Raw genomic sequence first — 17,155 nt, 5'->3', positions numbered from 1 at the left:
GCATATGAAGAAACATCTTGTGACCGACTTGAGGAAACATGCAACGCGTTTATTGAAACTGCTGCAAGAAGCTCGAACGGACACCAAAGGACAGTTAGAAGTTTCTCCTAATGGACGTTTTTTAAGCTGTTGGAACTCGTTTGCACATGTCGGCCAAAGTCCCTAATGTACGCAAATCTGTCCTAAAAATGATGAGTGTAAGTCATTCCCTTTACTGAGTTGTTTACAGATGTTTTGGCTCCTACACTACACTCCTGTTTGCCTGTTAAGTTGCTGCTGATTTGTGATGCTACTGTGAAATGTGCAGTGAGTTGCCGAAGAGGGATGGATGGGGATACATGCACATATGAGCAGAGAGAGAACTGTTTTTTGTGTCTTTCATATACCTCAAAGCTGACTTTATAAATCAAAAGGCAGCCAGATGTAAACACACACACACACACACACACGTGTAAGATGTCCAGTGTTTTAAACGTGTATTCCCCTCAAAAAATGTTGTCATTTCTACCTGCATTCACAAAATACTAAATCGTAAAAATACTCTGTTACATGTCAAATTCCTGCATTTAAAGTCTAACTTAATTCCATTAGTGTTGGCATCAAAATGTACTTAAAATACCAACAATGAAAGTACTCGTTTTGGGGAATCATGTATTAAATTACTAGATTATGATTGTTGATTCAATAATGTGTTCTCACTGTTAAAGGTGGAGCTAATATCAATTACTTTTATATACTACTGGAGTAAGAAGTTGAATAAAATGAAAATACTTAAGTACAAATATGTCAAAATTGTACAATACTTAAATTAATGTACTTTATTACATCCCGCAACTGCCTTTCACATGAAGTAAAATGTCCAATAAAAGGATATTGATGTGCTTTCTTCATCGAAACACCTCTCAGAAACATGCATGTATTTCCTTCTGAGTGTTTTCTGCACAACTGACTCCACTGTGTGTGGTGTGTGTGGTGTGTGTGTGTGTGTGTGTGTGTGTGTGTGTGTGTGTGTGTGTGTGTGTGTGTGTGTGTGTGTGTGTGTGTGTGTGTGTGTGTGTGTGTGTGTGTGTGGTGTGTGTGTGTGTGTGTGTGTGTGTGTGTGTGTGTGTGTGTGTGTGTGTGTGTGTGTGTGTGTGTGTGTGTGTGTGTGTGTGTGTGTGTGTGTGTGTGTGTGTGTGTGTGTGTGTGTGTGTGTGTCAGAAAGAGAGATTCCATGAGGTGTGTAAGTGTGTCGTTGCTTTGTGTACCTGTTGATGTTTTAATGTGTTGCTGTAAAGTCAATCAGGGTGAACCACTGCGAGTGAGTCACAAATAAAATACTGTCTGCATCCAAAATCTCTTCGTCTCGACACTTATTGATGATTGAAATGATTAAAAACTGGCAGCTGAAGACGTCTTTAAAGATTTGTTAACACATTAAACAGAACAGAAAAACCTGCATTTTGCACAAAATGTTGGTTTTATTTATATATTTATATATATTTATACACCCTGAAAAGTGGAGCCATGAAGCTCACAGAGCGAAAAACAAGTAACACTGTGGATAAATCCTGACCTTCAGAATACGGGATTTAACATTAAAAACAATGTTTTCTTTTACAAAAGATAGAAAAGATCTGTAAAAATATGGTTGCAGATTGTCCCTTGTGCGCTGAAGCTTTTCTTTGATAACAATTCTCTATAAACTCTGATTTAAAAATAGATAAATAGCACAATTCTTAAACAGCAAATCAGTAACACTGATAGCAACATATATAAAGGTGCATTACTACATATCAAAGGCTCTATATTTACATATTCTCTCACAACAGACTCCAATTTAAACAAGAAAAAAGCACCTCAGTGTTCGCTAACTTCCACTAGCTAAACCACATGTGTCAAACTCAAGGCCCGGGGGCCAAATCAGGCCCTTGGTGGATTTAATTTCGGCCCGCAGGATAATTTCTAATTACTATTAGATCTGGCCCGCCGGTATATTGCACGCACACCTTCACTCAATCCTGAGGGTTTCCTCAGCTCAGAGCCTGAGCCCAAACATTGATGAACTTGCACCCAAGATGAGATGCCAAGTATCTGGCTTGAACTAGCATCACAGATCAGCACACTGAGTTTACATGGATGTTTCCTTCTGCACTTTGTTTCTTGAGACAACAGGGCATGTTTGGTTTGTTCTTTGAGGGGAATAGTTTTGTTGAAGCTGTTGTTGGCCTGTGGAAAAATGTAATCATAAGAAATGACTCGGGGAAAAGCTGCAGATAGAGCCATAAGAAATGAATGCAACTGATTATTTAATGTTTAATGTTGTTTTTATAGGCAATCATTTAAGCTTTGTTAGTTCCAGGTTTAATATGTGCAATAAGTTCATTTCAATAAGTTTTGCAAGAAACATTGAACCAGTCCGGCCCTCGACTAGTACCTATTTTATAATTTTGGCCCACTGTATATTTGAGTTTGACCCCCCTGAGCTAAACAAATACATCCATATAGTATCCACACACATTAAAACACACACTTTACAGCATCCTACAGTAAAATCCATGTAAACAAGGTCAGAAAAGCACCAAAATAGAGACAATAATGAAAAGATATTGCCCTCGTTGTGCAAAGCTCGTGTGAAACGCATCTGTTTAAGACATGTGTAAGTGCTTCAGAAAAACCACAATTATAATGGAGATATTTAAACATTGATATATTCGAAAAAATAAATATGTTTCACGCAATTCCTGGCACCAAAACAGCTGCAAACATTCAGTGATAAAAGGGTAACGTGAGGAGGAGAGACATTATTGTTTTGCTGGTTAGTTGTAAATGACCTTTAAGGGTCTAGTGATATTGTGGCATGTCGAAATGTAAAAAACAATACAGAAAGAATCAGGTTGTTGCTCTGATGGGAGGCATTTTGTTGCATCTTGTCAGTGAAAAATGTATAACTATTCCACAATATCTAAATGGAGAGAGGAGAGAGAGGAGAGAGAGGAGAGAGAGGAGAGAGAGAGAGAGAGAGAGAGAGAAGGAGGATAGATAGAGAGGAGAGGAGAGGATGATGAAGAGAGAGGGGGGAGAGAGAGGCGAGAGAGGGGAGAGAGGAGAGAGGAGAGAGAGAGAGAGGGGAGAGAGGGGGAGAGAGGAGGGGGAGGGAGAGAGAGAGGGGGGAGAGAGAGGAGAGAGAGAGGAGAGAGAGGGGGGAGAGAGGGTGAGAGAGAGAGGGGGGAGAGAGGAGAGGAGAGAGAGGGGAGAGAGGGGGAGAGAGAGAGGGGGGAGAGAGGGGAGAGAGGGGGATACAGATTCCATCCGATCTGACGTCAAATCGGCGGCGGAGCCACAGAAAGCTGCTATCAGAAACAATGCCTGACGTGTTTTGGACGTCTTTGTTTACATTAGCAAGCCTCGCTAACACTCAGAGCTAACCTGTACTGTAGAGCACACGTGTTTAAAAAGCAGGAAATAAAAAAGGGAACTCGCCTTGTGATAAACCTGCAATAGAAAAAGCATTTGAGCTCCATACTGTTTCAGAAATAATCCTTGATGTGGTTTAGAGCAGGATGGCGAAATATCACAACCAAATGTAATTTTATCTCCGGTAGAATTCTGATCAGGCATTAGCTCCGCCTCCTCTTATTTATTTTTTTCAAGCTAAGGACCCAAAATCCGCGTTTCTCTAACAGGGCTGCAATAGAGGGGTTTGAGCAGTATGAGGCATGGCTACAATGGGGCATCTGTTTGGTATTTTGAAAAAAAAAACTTCACAGACATGTTTTGTATCGGTATGGCCCTACCCAGAATCCCCGTTCCTTCTGCTCCTTCCTGACCCTGGCTGTCTCTGATCATTATGTGAAAAGAAAGGCTTCATAAGTGTTGGTGGTGGCAGAACATCTCAGTTGTTCTGGTTGTTTTGTCTGTCAATCCTCCTTGATCAAGCTTCAGTATCGTAAGACATCAGTTTCCAGTTTATTGCTCCTTCTTCTCAGAATCATCGTTCCTTCCTGATCTGATCCTCTCCGTCCATGCCATCCACCCTGAGGTGAGCCTCTCCGTAGCGTTTGATCACGGCTCCGGGCAGCAGAGCCATGAGGGCGATGGCTAACAGCTGAGCCAGAGTCGCCCAGGAGAAGATATCGTCCAGAGAGGAGATCTCTGACAGGATGGAGCCCGTTCGGACGCAGATGAAGTTATAGGGGATCAAACCTGGAGGAGAAGCAGGAAGTGAGGGTCATTTATTGTGTCAGATCAAAGTCAACATTATCGTAACACATGTTCTGCACTCATGCTTTAGGTGAGGTCAAAACAAAGGAATGGCATTTTGTTAACATCAGCAACACCTAGTCTACATACTGTGTGTTTTTAGAGTGTGTGTTTTTAGAGTGTGTGTAGTCTCACCTATTAACACAGAGAAGAAGAAAATGGGCATCGGGATGTTGAGGACGGGACACGTGATGTTCAGGAACCAGTTAGGAGTCATGGGGAAGAAACGGAGGAAAAGGAGGAAGAAGAACAAACTGCTACGATTTTCCTCCACCTGACAGAGAGGAGAGGAACAGAGGGAGGAGGAGAGGGAGGAGGAGAGGAGGAAGAGAGGGAGAAAATGAAGGGGAAAATAGATGAAAGCAGAAACAGTTACTCTCCAACTCTCCTCTGTGTGAGCATGTTAGCTCGTTTGCGTTAGCATGGCTACTCTTCTAATCCACTGACTGGATGAACTGACCTTCCTCTGCAGCAGAGCCACCTTGTCGGGGAAGAAGTGAACGACGTGCTGCTTCCCGAACGCTGAGGAGAGCAGGAAGCAGAAGGTGGAGCCCACCGTGGTCAGAAGGCAGGCCAGCACGAGACCCTCCCAGGGCCCGAAGATCGCTCCGGCTAACATGTTCTGGAGAGGGGAGGGATGGAGAGAAGTCATTAATGTCAACTGAGCAGAGAGCATCGTTCCTCTGAGTGTGGAATCAGGGTGAGGATCTGGAAACCTGTTGCTTTCCCTCGAGGTTTATCCCATTTCCCCACATTAACTCTGAGTTTTTCGTTGTCTGATGTGAGGGTCTTAGGACAGAGGGTGTCATATTGACTGGTGCACAGAACGAGTTATTCAGTCTAATCGTATTAAGTCATGGGACCCTATCTCAGATTATTTAGATTCAAGATTCAAGGCGTTATTGTCATGTGCACAGTAGCTACAGTGTAGATATGGCAATGAAAAACTTAAAGTGGACCTATCATGCTATATTTGAATAATATAGTGTAGGACCATACCTATATAAGGCATATTTATACTTTTTGTTTTTCAAAATACCAAACAGATCATGCATTTTAGCCATGCCTCATTTGACATTTTTTAGCTCTGTTTTAGCAAGGGCAGATTCAGTGAGAACAGCACCATCTACAGGCCTGGCATATGTACTACAGCGTCTCCAGCGCTTTCGAACGGCAATGGCCGTGGCTGTCTCCTCCTGATTGGTGGAGTTGGCCCAATAGCCGCAGCGCCACCGTCCTGACGTCAGGACAGTGTTCAAATCTGGATCAGTTTTTATCAGATCTGTTGCAGCCCCTTTTTTAGAGATTTGGGTATGGAGGAAAATAGAGAGGGTTGTGTTTTCTGACACTTGGTGAGTTCCCTGGAACACCGGGGACACATATTCATGTATAAAAGACGTACAAAAGTGCATTTTGCATGATAGGTCCCCTTTAAGTCACAGATTATATGGCAACAATTCATATTCGCTGTTCAGGACATAGCGGGGGTCAGAGACAAAGTTAATACTGTATTATGGTAAGTTATTGAAGGGTTGTCCTATGATCTTTGTGTAGATTTGACCTCCAACCTCTCCTCAGTGTGTGAGTGTGTGTGTGTGTGTGTGTGTATGTGTGTGTGTGTGTGTGTGTGTGAGGTGTGTGTGTGTGTGTGTGTGTGTGTGTGTGTGTGTGTGTGTGTGTGTGTGTGTGTGTGTGTGTGTGTGTGTGTGTGTGTGTGTGTGTGTGTGTGTGTGTGTGTGTGTGTGTGTGTGTGTGTGCGTGTGTGTGTGTTAATGTGTCTCACCAGAAAGGAGGATCCGGGTATAGCAAAGGACTGTTTGTAGAGATACGCGCTGCAGAACAGCAGCAGGACGTAGCTGTAATGTTCTCGTTTATAAAGCTTCAGCATCTCAGCGAGCTCCCGCAGAGAGTCCAGGTCCGACGGGAACTTCAGACTGGAGGGAGAAACACAACGGGACAAAGCTTGGTAACTTCGGTTTATCAACAAATTCGTAAAACCTGTTTGCATTTGCTTTTTTGTTTTGTTTTACAGCAGCCTGTTAACAAGCATTACTCAAGAGTTGAACATATAATAAACTAAGAAAAACTCTGATTTCTGTGTGTGTGTGTGTGTGTGTGTGTGTGTGTGTGTGTGTGTGTGTGTGTGTGTGTGTGTGTGTGTGTGTGTGTGTGTGTGTGTGTGTGTGTGTGTGTGTGTGTGTGTGTGGGTGTGTGTTGGGGGGCGGTAACAGGATACATTTGATTGAGGGACAGAAATAGAGCCGCTGCCTGTAGACATGAGCAAAGGGTCGGAAGACACTCTTTAACACACACACACACACACACACACACACACACACACACACACACACACACACACACACACACACACACACACACACACACACACACACACACACACACACACACACACACACACACACACACACACACACACACACACACACGTCTGAAACTCAAGATGCCCACTTCCTCTGTCACCCGCTCTGACATTCAGTATTACTCGTTCTCATTGGTCAGTGGAAAAACATGCTGCTCTGTGATTGGTCAGCAGCTCGATGATGCGTTAGCCCTCGGATACGTGAAACTGAATGAAAGGGAAATGTGTCCCTGTGGGCACCTTTTATTTCGCTTACGCATAACCCCATGAGAAATGATGGCTGTGCACATGATTAAAAACACACACACACACACACACACACACACACACACACACACACACACACACACACACACACCACACACACACACACACACACACACACACACACACACACACACACACACACACACCACACACACCCACACACACACACACACACACAAGGGGGTCAAGGGGGGTTTTAAACTGTAAAAGTCCCTTCATCACAACGAAGACGACATATGAAACCGGGTCAAGTCAGGTTAGGGCTGCAATAAATCATTGTTTTCAAAATGTTATCAATCTCTTCATTCAGTCAATTATAGTGTTGCACATTTAACTACCAACAAGCATATACAAATACAGTTTCCCAATGTCAAAAACTAACTGAAAGAAGCACCAGATTACATTTGAGATTCTCAAGCCCAAAAATATTTGGCATTTTGCTCGATTCATGATTTTAATTGATCAAAAAATAATTGGAAACTTCGTTTTTTCAGCCTTAAAAAATTAACAGATATCACAAAATGCAGACTTCTTATTTGGAGGGGCTTAGAAGTCATATTTAAAATAAAATAACTTTAATAACCTGCGATAGGCTTCTCCTTTAATACCTTCTATTGTATTGAATGTGTGCATACATGCTACACAAAGAGAGACTAGAAGATCAATACATCTGTATTTGTACAAATAAATAAAGATAACTTGGCCTACAAATGTGTTATACACACACACACACACACACACACACACACACACACACACACACACACACACACACACACACACACACACACAGGTCCTGCTCTCTTGGCCTCAGAGTGCCGTGGTCGGCGTTATTCTAGCATCCCTAGACAACCTTTACTGCCTGGCACATGGCAACACACACACACACACACACACACACACACACACACACATAAACACAAACACACACGTAAACACACATACACACCCATGCACAGGAGTAATGAGATATGTTCAATATGTACTAAGGCGAGGGAACGTAAGGAGAGGAGATGATGCAATCAAACACATTTCATATTTTAGTGCTGTACTGACGTGGTTATATTATAATGTTGAAGATTTTAGAGATCTGTATCTCATCAGAGATTCTCCACAGGTTTCCCATATTGGTGTCTTTTAAGTGTGTGATATTCCATTGACTAAAGATTGAATTGAAAAATATTTGAATTCATAGCCTTTACTTTTACTTACAGTGATCCTATAATGATGGCTCCAATGGTTTCACATTTCCAAGGTGTTTTAAGGTAAATATGAAGGTGTTACAAGATCATAAGGGTAATCAGCAACAGTGTGACTGTCTCATTCATACAATTGTGTGTGCTTTGTTGCTTCTATCGCCTCCTTTGGGGCTTAAAAATGAAGAAACCTGACAAGAGAAAACTCCTAATTGCATCTAAACTGCTCACATTGAATGAAGCAAACATGTATTTAGTATAGGGGGTATACGTTTAAAAATCATGGTAGCCAGTAAATGTTAATCTATAGGGGAAACCACACTTCAATACAGGAGAAAAGGTCAACTATATACAGAAATCTACCACTGAATTATCATAAAACTTTGCAAAATGTACCATCATTTCTGTGTTTTTGTGTCAGTAGAGTGCTTCCTTTATAGGTAGGCCTACAAGTAACAACAGTTATTAAAATATTCTAGTGCAATCCTCTCATTACCAGCTTTTTTTCCAACTAAACATATTTATTTTGTACGTGTAAACATGGACAAGCTAATAAAATGGAGTAATAAACAACCTGATCTGAAAGAGACTCAAATCCCTTTATAATCACATTGTACTCACACATGGCATTTAACTACTATGCACACTTTATTATGCATCTGTTTATATTTCTTTAGTGTATTCTAGTTGAATATGTATAGTTTTGTATTGTTTACTATATGCAATGCCTCGTTTTTGTGTTGCTGTACCAAAACTATTTCCCAATTTGTGATGAAGGAAATAATAGTCAAAATGTGGGTAATGTCATTATCACTTCATATATTTAAATGTGATTTCTTCTCCACTTTACCAACTCTATATTCAATGCATTTTAAAGTTGCATAGTTTCTTCCCATTGGCCCTACCTGTACTCCTCCACCGTCTCTTCCTCCCCCTCAGAGGCCGGCTGAAGGTGCTTGGTTCCCGGGGGGAGATGAGTGGACAGCAGGTAGAGAAAGAAACTCGCAGCCGCCACAAGGGCACCAAGTCCGGCTAAAGAGCGCATGTTTCCCCCCTGTGGAAACTCCCTGGAAACTGTATTTATAACAGGATGGGGGAAAAGAAAGTCGACGTGTTGCGGTTCAGTTGGAAGACACCGAGGAAAGGGGGTGTCGCTTACCGGGGGAAAACGCGCAAATGCCGGCTGACATTCTGGCTGAGATCGGCTGGAGGATCACATGGCAACTTTTTAAAAGTCGAGGGGAAAACCAGTGTTGTTTAAAAAGTAAAAACACACACACAGCAGGTGTTTCCCTTCTCGACCTCTTCGATTTCCTCCCTTCAGATCTTGTTTAGAAACTTGCTCCAAATGACGGATATTAAAAGTTATTTTACTGAACTTTGTGAGCGCACAGCTGCTGTTTGTTGTGGACACTCTGAACATGTATTCACACGATTGAGCCACTAGAGGGCGACATGGTAAAGGCCATGTGTTAATGTAATTATGCAGGGGTCTTATTTATAGATCAGGATCCTTTTAGGCATCACTGTACTACATATACATATAAGAAAATACATCAAATTGTACTAGAACAAATTTTAAGTGAAACAAAAACTTCACTGGTCTTTTATTTTTTAAATGGGAGAATTCAATTAAACTAATTAATCTCCAAAAACAGTAAGATGACTGGACTGGACAACCAATTTATAGTTCTCATTATTAATAACCATTATATTGAAACATGCATGTCGTTTCCCTTTGTCATGGGATTTATGTAATATTGAAAACATTGAAGAAGACTTCAATGGGGTATCAAGTGGGGTAGTATAAGGGGTATCAAGTATATGTGTATGGAGAAGAAGAAACAGTGGAACTTTTCAAATGTAATGCGACTTTATGGATGCATCTGATTCTACAGTGAGACACCAACGAAGAAGAAGGTTAGCAGCAGAACACGTGCAGAAAGGTGAGTGGACATATAACTCTGTTTATAGGAGCTTGTGTTGCATTACAAGTGTGTGCAAGCTCGTTTTTTTAGTGTGTCTGTGGCTGCATCCGCTGGGATGTTTATGGGATGTTTATTTATGTCTCTTAGTCTTAATGTGTTATTCTTTATTCCAAAATGTGGAGACGCCGCGGTATACTGCTGTTATTTACTGTGTATTGTTTTCCGGTTAATAGTATCCTACGTTTGCAAGGAGGAAAGTTGTTCAAGTGATGCTCCGTGACCCTCGCTCAAGCTGCAAACTGTATTTATTGTAGGAATTGTGCAGGAATCATTATTTGGCTCTTATGTTGACATGTTAAAGTATATGTTTCCGCTCCATGTAGCTACTGTACTTAAGTAAGGAGACTTTTGAGCTACTTGCACTTTACTGGAGTATTTTACATGCATGCTACTACATGATGTGTGCAAGCTGATTGTGCGCTTCTGTGTTTTTGGCTGCACATACATTACTGCTGTGGTGTGCTGCTGGCTTTTCATGTGTTTTTTTTTTTTTATGAACTGTCTGAGTTTTGCCCTCTTTCTGGTTTATTGCAGCCTAAGCTCACAATGAGGAAGGTTGTACAAATGAAACTCAGTTGTATGCTCAGCCTGCAAAGTGTATATTGTAGGAATTGTTATTTGGCCTATATACTAATACTAACAAGTTAAAGTATCTTTCAGCCTCCTGCAGCTACTGTAGTCTACTTAATTACACTATTGAACTACACTTTACTTGAGTATTTTACATTTATGCTACTACATGATGTGTGTAAGCTCTCTTTTCAGTTTAATGTGTGTTTTCTTGGCTACACCCGCTGCAATGTTTTCTTATTTTTTCTTTGTGCACCAACCAGAGTGTACTGCTGATATTTAGTGCGCATTTCTTTGTAAAATTGTCTGAGTTTCCCCCTCTTTTCTGGTTAATAGAAGCCTAAGGTCACAATAGGCGCTTTCACACCGGAGTACTTTTCCCAGTATAGTTCTGATATAGTTCCGAAAATGTGCGTTCACACCAAAAAAATCCGGAACTAGTACTTAGTTCATGAGAACCTTTTCACCCCCTTTTCAGTCCCTGCTAGAGAGCAGGTACTTTTATGGGAGAAAAAGGTTCCCATTTCTGATTGGCTGGGCGGATTGCAAACCACGCCCCGTAAAACTCCAAAAAGGTTTTGTGAAGCCGCCATTTTATTTTCCACGCATTAGCATTATTAGCATTAGCCCAGCGCACAAACGGAGAGAGACTAACTTATGGCAACACAAAAGAAAACATGGGAGCGGTGGAGATGAGGAGGTGTCGGCGTTCTGGCGATTTACTCGGAAGGCTTCAGTAGAAGCTGCTGGGAGTCCCAGCAGCTTCTACTGAAGCCAGTCCCCAACTCCGGGGACTTCCGGCCGGGGACTTCGGGTGGCAGTATACGCCGTGAAGTTGTTTGCGGCCTGCCAGTAAACCCAAAGCAGAAGAAGGAGAAGTGACGTCAGCGGCTTCATTTGACTAATCCTCCCCCAGGAACTTATTCCGGTGTGAACGCGATCTGCTCTTTAGTTCATGAGAACTAAAGAGTTCTCATGAACTAAGTTCTCATGAACTAAGTACGGCAAAGTACTTGGTGTGAAAGCGCCTAATAAGAAAAGTTTTAAAATTAAACTAAATTGTATGCTTAGACCGCTAAAGCTACTTGAGTAAACTTCTGAACCACTTGCACTTTATAGAGTATAGAGTAGTAGTAGTATAGTATGCTTCTACATGATGTGTGTAAGCTGTCTTTTCACTTTAATGGGTGTTTTGTTGGCTATTCCCGCTGTGTTGTTAACACATGTCTCTAATGTTTTAATCTTTATTCTATAATGTGCACCTGGCACTGTCTACTGTCTTTTCGTACATGTTATTTGTTAAACTGTCTGCGTTTTGCCCTCTTTTCCGCTTTATAGTGAGCCTAAGATAACAACGAGGAAGGTTGTACAAGTGATACTCAGGCTGCAAAGTATGTATATTGTAGGAATTATGTAGGAGTAGTTATTTGGCCTATATGTTGACATGTTAAAGTATATTTTGCATCCTTGTGTTGATTACTTGTGTACTCTTTAGCACTACTTGCCCTTTATTTGAGATGTTACTTTTTACTTCTACTCGACAACATCTGTAACCATGAAAAAGTGCACCCTGTACTTCACTATATTTTCTTTGACAGCCTCTTAAGTTTTTACAATACAACAGAAAGCTTAACATGATGAGATATGACGAGTGTGTTTTGAGTTGACTTCACAATTAGTGCCACACAGATTCAAATAAGAGTTCAGATTTATTTGATCTCCTCTACAGAAGAAAATAATTACCAAAATCTCTAATACATAGCATAACAGCAGTTCCTAATATATACATGATGTCTGTGTGACATAAAGAGAGGAAGGATGTAAAACGCTGATTTACAGACGATGCACGAACAATAGTGTTAAAGTCATGACGTGTGTTGAACAATCTCTAGTTTTCAATACGTTTAATGAACAAACACTATAACACTTACAACCCTGACGATCTTTACTTTCCCTATCCGCTAATAAAGCATTAACACCTCTCACGTTACACCACATGGAAAAGTAAACCCCGGTGATTCTGGATTATTAATTAAATGGTTTTGTGTGTGTTATTGTAGCTGCATCGCCCCCTGGTGGCTGATGGTGAAACTGGGATATTTCCCTCCCTATAATCTGTCATCACAATTTATTTTGCAGAAATTCAATTATTTTGAATACCACATTTACATGTAGCAGTGAAACACACCGGGTTAGTTGCATTGGGATCATCTTATTATGGCTACAAGCTAACAGTCTGAGGCCTATCAGGCACATATTTACGAAAAAAACAATGTTGACGATAAACAACGACTAGTTTATCTAATAAGAAACGCAAAAATATGCACATATATCCTAAAATTATGAATAACAACTGTGAGCTCAGCCTCAAATGACTTCCTGTTTCAGTAACTGGTGGGAAATGATGATGTGTTTCCTCGAGAATATCTAACACACGGAGCTAAAAAACAATCCAGTTTCTTCCACAGGTTTAAATAAGAAGATGTTTGGAAAGCTACAGCTTTAGTGCAATAACCTCAACTATGGCTCGAACCAAGTTCAATCCTTCATGACATAGAAACACAGAAGTGAGACACAAACAAAAGCATTTATCTAAACGGTGTGTAAAGTCTACAGTTTAAAGTGTCTCTTCTCTTTTGCATTAAGCCCCACTTCTTTATGAGGAGGGCTTCGAGCTACATCTGGCTGCTGGGGTCCAATATTATAATAATACATATATATAATAAAACCAGAGCCCTTGATAGAAAGAGTTTCGGACAACAAGTTCCCTCTCTGGTGATGACATATGAATGCTGCAAATATCCATAAAGCTGCACGTATAAACTCAGTCTTCAGTTCTATGTAATTAGTCTTTATTTAATGGTAATTTCATCAACAATTCTATCTTCAAACCATGAAGAACGATATTTCTACACTTAAAGGGGGCCCTATTATGCTCTTTTTCAGGTTAATAGTTGTAATTTGTGCATTTGTTAATGTTTAAAATGTCTGCTCTGATTGGTTAGCTGGCTGGCTCTGTTGTGATTGCTCCACCTCTTAGAGATGTCCCGCCCCCTTAGCCTATCAGGTACAGTTTGTACTCCTGCAAGTGTTATATAGTGATGTCATTATGTTCAGGAAGTAAACAAAGGAGTCCAATAAAGGCAGAGTAGGGAACACAGGGATTTTAGCCTTTGCAGACCATTTACTTGCACTAAAACCTATATAACACACTACAGGAAAGGGGAACAATAGCATAATAGGGCCTCTTTAAAGCTACACAGCTGTTCTGGTACTCGAGGATTTTGTGTACAATACTCGGGTTAAGGTACAATCAACACAAAAGGAAGGGTAGTACTCTGTGTGCTTTAAAGCTACTTCTCTAAACACCACACTGACATTGATCACACTCTTCTACACACAGCTTTCTGTCCTCTACAGTTTGATTACAACAGATTTGAGTTGCAGCTAAACCCCTAAACATGAGTTCTCATTTAATACGGAGAGATCAAGAGCTTGTGTCCACATAGCCAGCGATTGGTTCCAATAAGGTTAGGGTTCGCCTGTTTTTGGTCGTCTAATTGAACATATTTGAAGTTATTATCAAAGCGCTGGTGTTGTCACGTAAGACAGAAACTATCCAGACAATGAGACATCAGAGTCATCCTTAAATGTCCCTACTTGGATCGTCTTATTCGCTCTGCGGCTGTCAGACTGAAGCTCAATCAGACAAAGTGTGAGTTAAAAACAATGTCAAACACATATCTTAGTAGCACAATGAGATAGAGAGAAGGCAAAGGATTGGAGCTAGTCTGTCCTACAACAGCTGTGATACGTTATCAAGATATCGTGTCATAGAAACATTGACAAAAGGTGCTATGTGGACGGTCAAAAGTCAAAACATGGCAAAAAACCGAACTAGACGTATGATCGTATTATTGGATGTAAGAGTAGGAGAGTCTTCGTCCAAGGGAGCATCAATAAGAGGAAGGTAATCCAGACACATTACAATACAGTGTGTTTTTACTTCCTCCTGAAAACTGGAGCTTCTTTCCAGTCCGTTGAGCAAGTTTCCCGCCTTTTATGAAGTGTCAGAGTCAAATCTTATTAGAGTCACAGCTGCTCCTGACACCCATTTTGTTCCCAGTGTTTGTAATAATTCAACCGGGGACATCCAACAGCGCAGGTGGAAGCAACAAATTAATTAAAGTCCGACAAAATCTGGTCCGCCGCCACCTCTGATTGGTGTTTATAGAGGTCACATGGCATGAGGGGGAGGGGCTGATTGGACAAAACGGCCTCATATGGCGGCGCTGCCTCCATCGGGAAGGAAATGGAGGCGATGTGTTGATGATCCAGTGGGAAATGAGAGGGGGAGAACCAGGAGGCGCTGGCTGAAGTCTCCCCGTAGTTTGGAGATGGATCCTGGGGAGACGGATCCTGTTCCTCCCCCCTCTGACAGGGGTCCAATAGGGAGTAAGGAGGAGGGTCGTCTGTAGGGAGGAACATCTGAGACGATCCAGGGCCGACACACTCATCGTATCTGAGGAGATAGACAGAAAGAATAAGCAGTTGCTACGAAAATGCAATAATTTCTGGATTTTAACCCCTTTTTTATTGAATTACAGAGAGTTTTGATAATGCTTTTTTGGATTTGGATCAATTATGGGCCTGTGTTTTGCTCCTATGTGCAAAACTGATTAACATGTTGAGCTTATTTTCCATAGAAACTCATAACAAGTGCGTATCACAGTATAAAATTAAGGATATGCAATTAAAACTTATACATATAGCATAATAAAATAGTATTAAACTATAACCCAGTGTTTCCATTTTTGTGGATCATTGAGAAGATCATTAAAATAAAACTTAAAAAGGACATTTCAGGTTAATGCTGATGTTCAAGTGTATATCAGTATGTAGTGTCTCTACTTTAAAGAGTCCTCTCCTGCTGATGTTCAGGTGTATATCAGTATGTAGTGTCTCTACTTTAAAGAGTCCTCTCCTGCTGATGTTCAGGTGTATATCAGTATGTAGTGTCTCTACTTTAAAGAGTCCTCTCCTGATGATGTTCAGGTGTATATCAGTATGTAGTGTCTCTACTTTAAAGAGTCCTCTCCTGCTGATGTTCAGGTATATATCAGTATGTAGTGTTTCTACTTTAAAGAGTCCTCTCCTGCTGATGTTCAGGTGTATATCAGTATGTAGTGTCTCTACTTTAAAGAGTCCTCTCCTGCTGATGTTCAGGTGTATATCAGTATGTAGTTGTCTCTACTTTAAAGAGTCCTCTCCTGATGATGTTCAGGTGTATATCAGTATGTAGTGTCTCTACTTTAAAGAGTCCTCTCCTGCTGATGTTCAGGTGTATATCAGTATGTAGTGTCTCTACTTTAAAGAGTCCTCTCCTGCTGATGTTCAGGTGTATATCAGTATGTAGTGTCTCTACTTTAAAGAGTCCTCTCCTGCTGATGTTCAGGTATATATCAGTATGTAGGTTTCTACTGTAAAGAGTCCTCTCCTGCTGATGTTCAGGTGTATATCAGTATGTAGTGTCTCTACTTTAAAGAGTCCTCTCCTGCTTGATGTTTCAGGTGTATATCAGTATGTAGTGTCTTCTACTTTAAAGAGTCCTCTCCTGATGATGTTCAGGTGTATATCAGTATGTAGTGTCTCTACTTTAAAGAGTCCTCTCCTGCTGATGTTCAGGTATATATCAGTATGTAGTGTTTCTACTTTAAAGAGTCCTCTCCTGCTGATGTTCAGGTGTATATCAGTATGTAGTGTCTCTAATTTAAAGAGTCCTCTCCTGATGATGTTCAGGTGTATATCAGTATGTAGTGTCTCTGCTTTAAAGAGTCCTCTCCTGCTGATGTTCAGGTGTATATCAGTATGTAGTGTCTCTACTTTAAAGAGTCCTCTCCTGCTTGATGTTCAGGTGTATATCAGTATGTAGTGTCTCTACTTTAAAGAGTCCTCTCCTGCTGGATGTTCAGGTGTATATCAGTATGTAGTGTCTTCTACTTTAAAGAGTCCTCTCCTGCTGATGTTCAGGTGTATATCAGTATGTAGTGTCTCTACTTTAAAGAGTCCTCTCCTGCTGATGTTCAGGTGTATATCAGTATGTAGTGTCTCTACTTTAAAGAGTCCTCTCCTGCTGATGTTCAGGTGTATATCAGTATGTAGTGTCTCTACTTTAAAGAGTCCTCTCCTGCTGCGTTTGCAGACCATTTACATGCATACAAATCTATATAACAGAACAGGGAAAATCGAATCCCATTTCCCTAAAGTGTGTATTGTACGTCACATCTCTGTGATCCTGTATGTCTCCCCACTCTGACAAGGACACATAAAGAAAGAGAAATGCAGCCTAATCTTCAGAGAGACCTTTTTATGTAACAACAACACAGGAAAAAACAGCTCATGTCTCACTTTCTTTCATACCCACTCATTTACACTCCATGAGCAAACTCACACAAGTCTTACCAATCCAAAACCACATTTCCCATAAACCCCTTCTCTCCATCGCTCCATCG

The 17,155-nt window shown here is 41.0% G+C and overlaps 2 protein-coding genes across 2 annotated transcripts in view; both read right to left on the bottom strand.

The window, feature by feature from the left end:
- Positions 1-3,784: 3,784 nt before the first annotated feature.
- Positions 3,785-9,429, bottom strand: LOC117487240 (transmembrane protein 41A-B-like). The gene is made up of 5 exons (XM_034135918.1): positions 8,991-9,429; positions 6,026-6,176; positions 4,703-4,864; positions 4,378-4,516; positions 3,785-4,185 (listed from the first exon to the last, which is right to left on the bottom strand). The coding sequence occupies exons 1-5, from the start codon at positions 9,128-9,130 to the stop codon at positions 3,971-3,973; spliced, it is 807 nt and encodes a 268-aa protein (XP_033991809.1). The 5' UTR covers positions 9,131-9,429; the 3' UTR covers positions 3,785-3,970.
- Positions 9,430-12,333: 2,904 nt separating this feature from the next.
- Positions 12,334-17,155, bottom strand: part of bean1 (brain expressed, associated with NEDD4, 1) — a 46,134-nt gene continuing 41,312 nt past the window's right edge. Inside the window, exon 5 of the mRNA XM_034135859.1 lies at positions 12,334-15,165. Coding sequence (XP_033991750.1) covers positions 14,823-15,165 — 343 coding nt within the window. The 3' untranslated portion in view covers positions 12,334-14,822. The remainder of the gene's footprint in view (positions 15,166-17,155) is intronic.

Source organism: Trematomus bernacchii, unplaced genomic scaffold (assembly GCF_902827165.1).
Source record: "Trematomus bernacchii unplaced genomic scaffold, fTreBer1.1, whole genome shotgun sequence".
Lineage (NCBI taxonomy): Eukaryota > Metazoa > Chordata > Actinopteri > Perciformes > Nototheniidae > Trematomus > Trematomus bernacchii.
The sequence above is the reverse complement of the archived record's forward strand: the minus strand, read 5'-3'. Positions and strand labels throughout refer to the sequence as shown.

Bases quoted from the DNA above. Each gene is read 5' to 3' on its own strand.
- LOC117487240 (XM_034135918.1), bottom strand. From the start codon at position 9,130: ATGCGCTCTTTAGCCGGACTTGGTGCCCTTGTGGCGGCTGCGAGTTTC. The intron at 4,517-4,702 runs GTCAGTTCATCC...CCTCTCTGTCAG, and splicing joins TGGCTCTGCTGCAGAGGAAG to GTGGAGGAAAATCGTAGCAG. The intron at 4,186-4,377 runs GTGAGACTACAC...CTTCTCCTCCAG, and splicing joins CTTCTTCTCTGTGTTAATAG to GTTTGATCCCCTATAACTTC.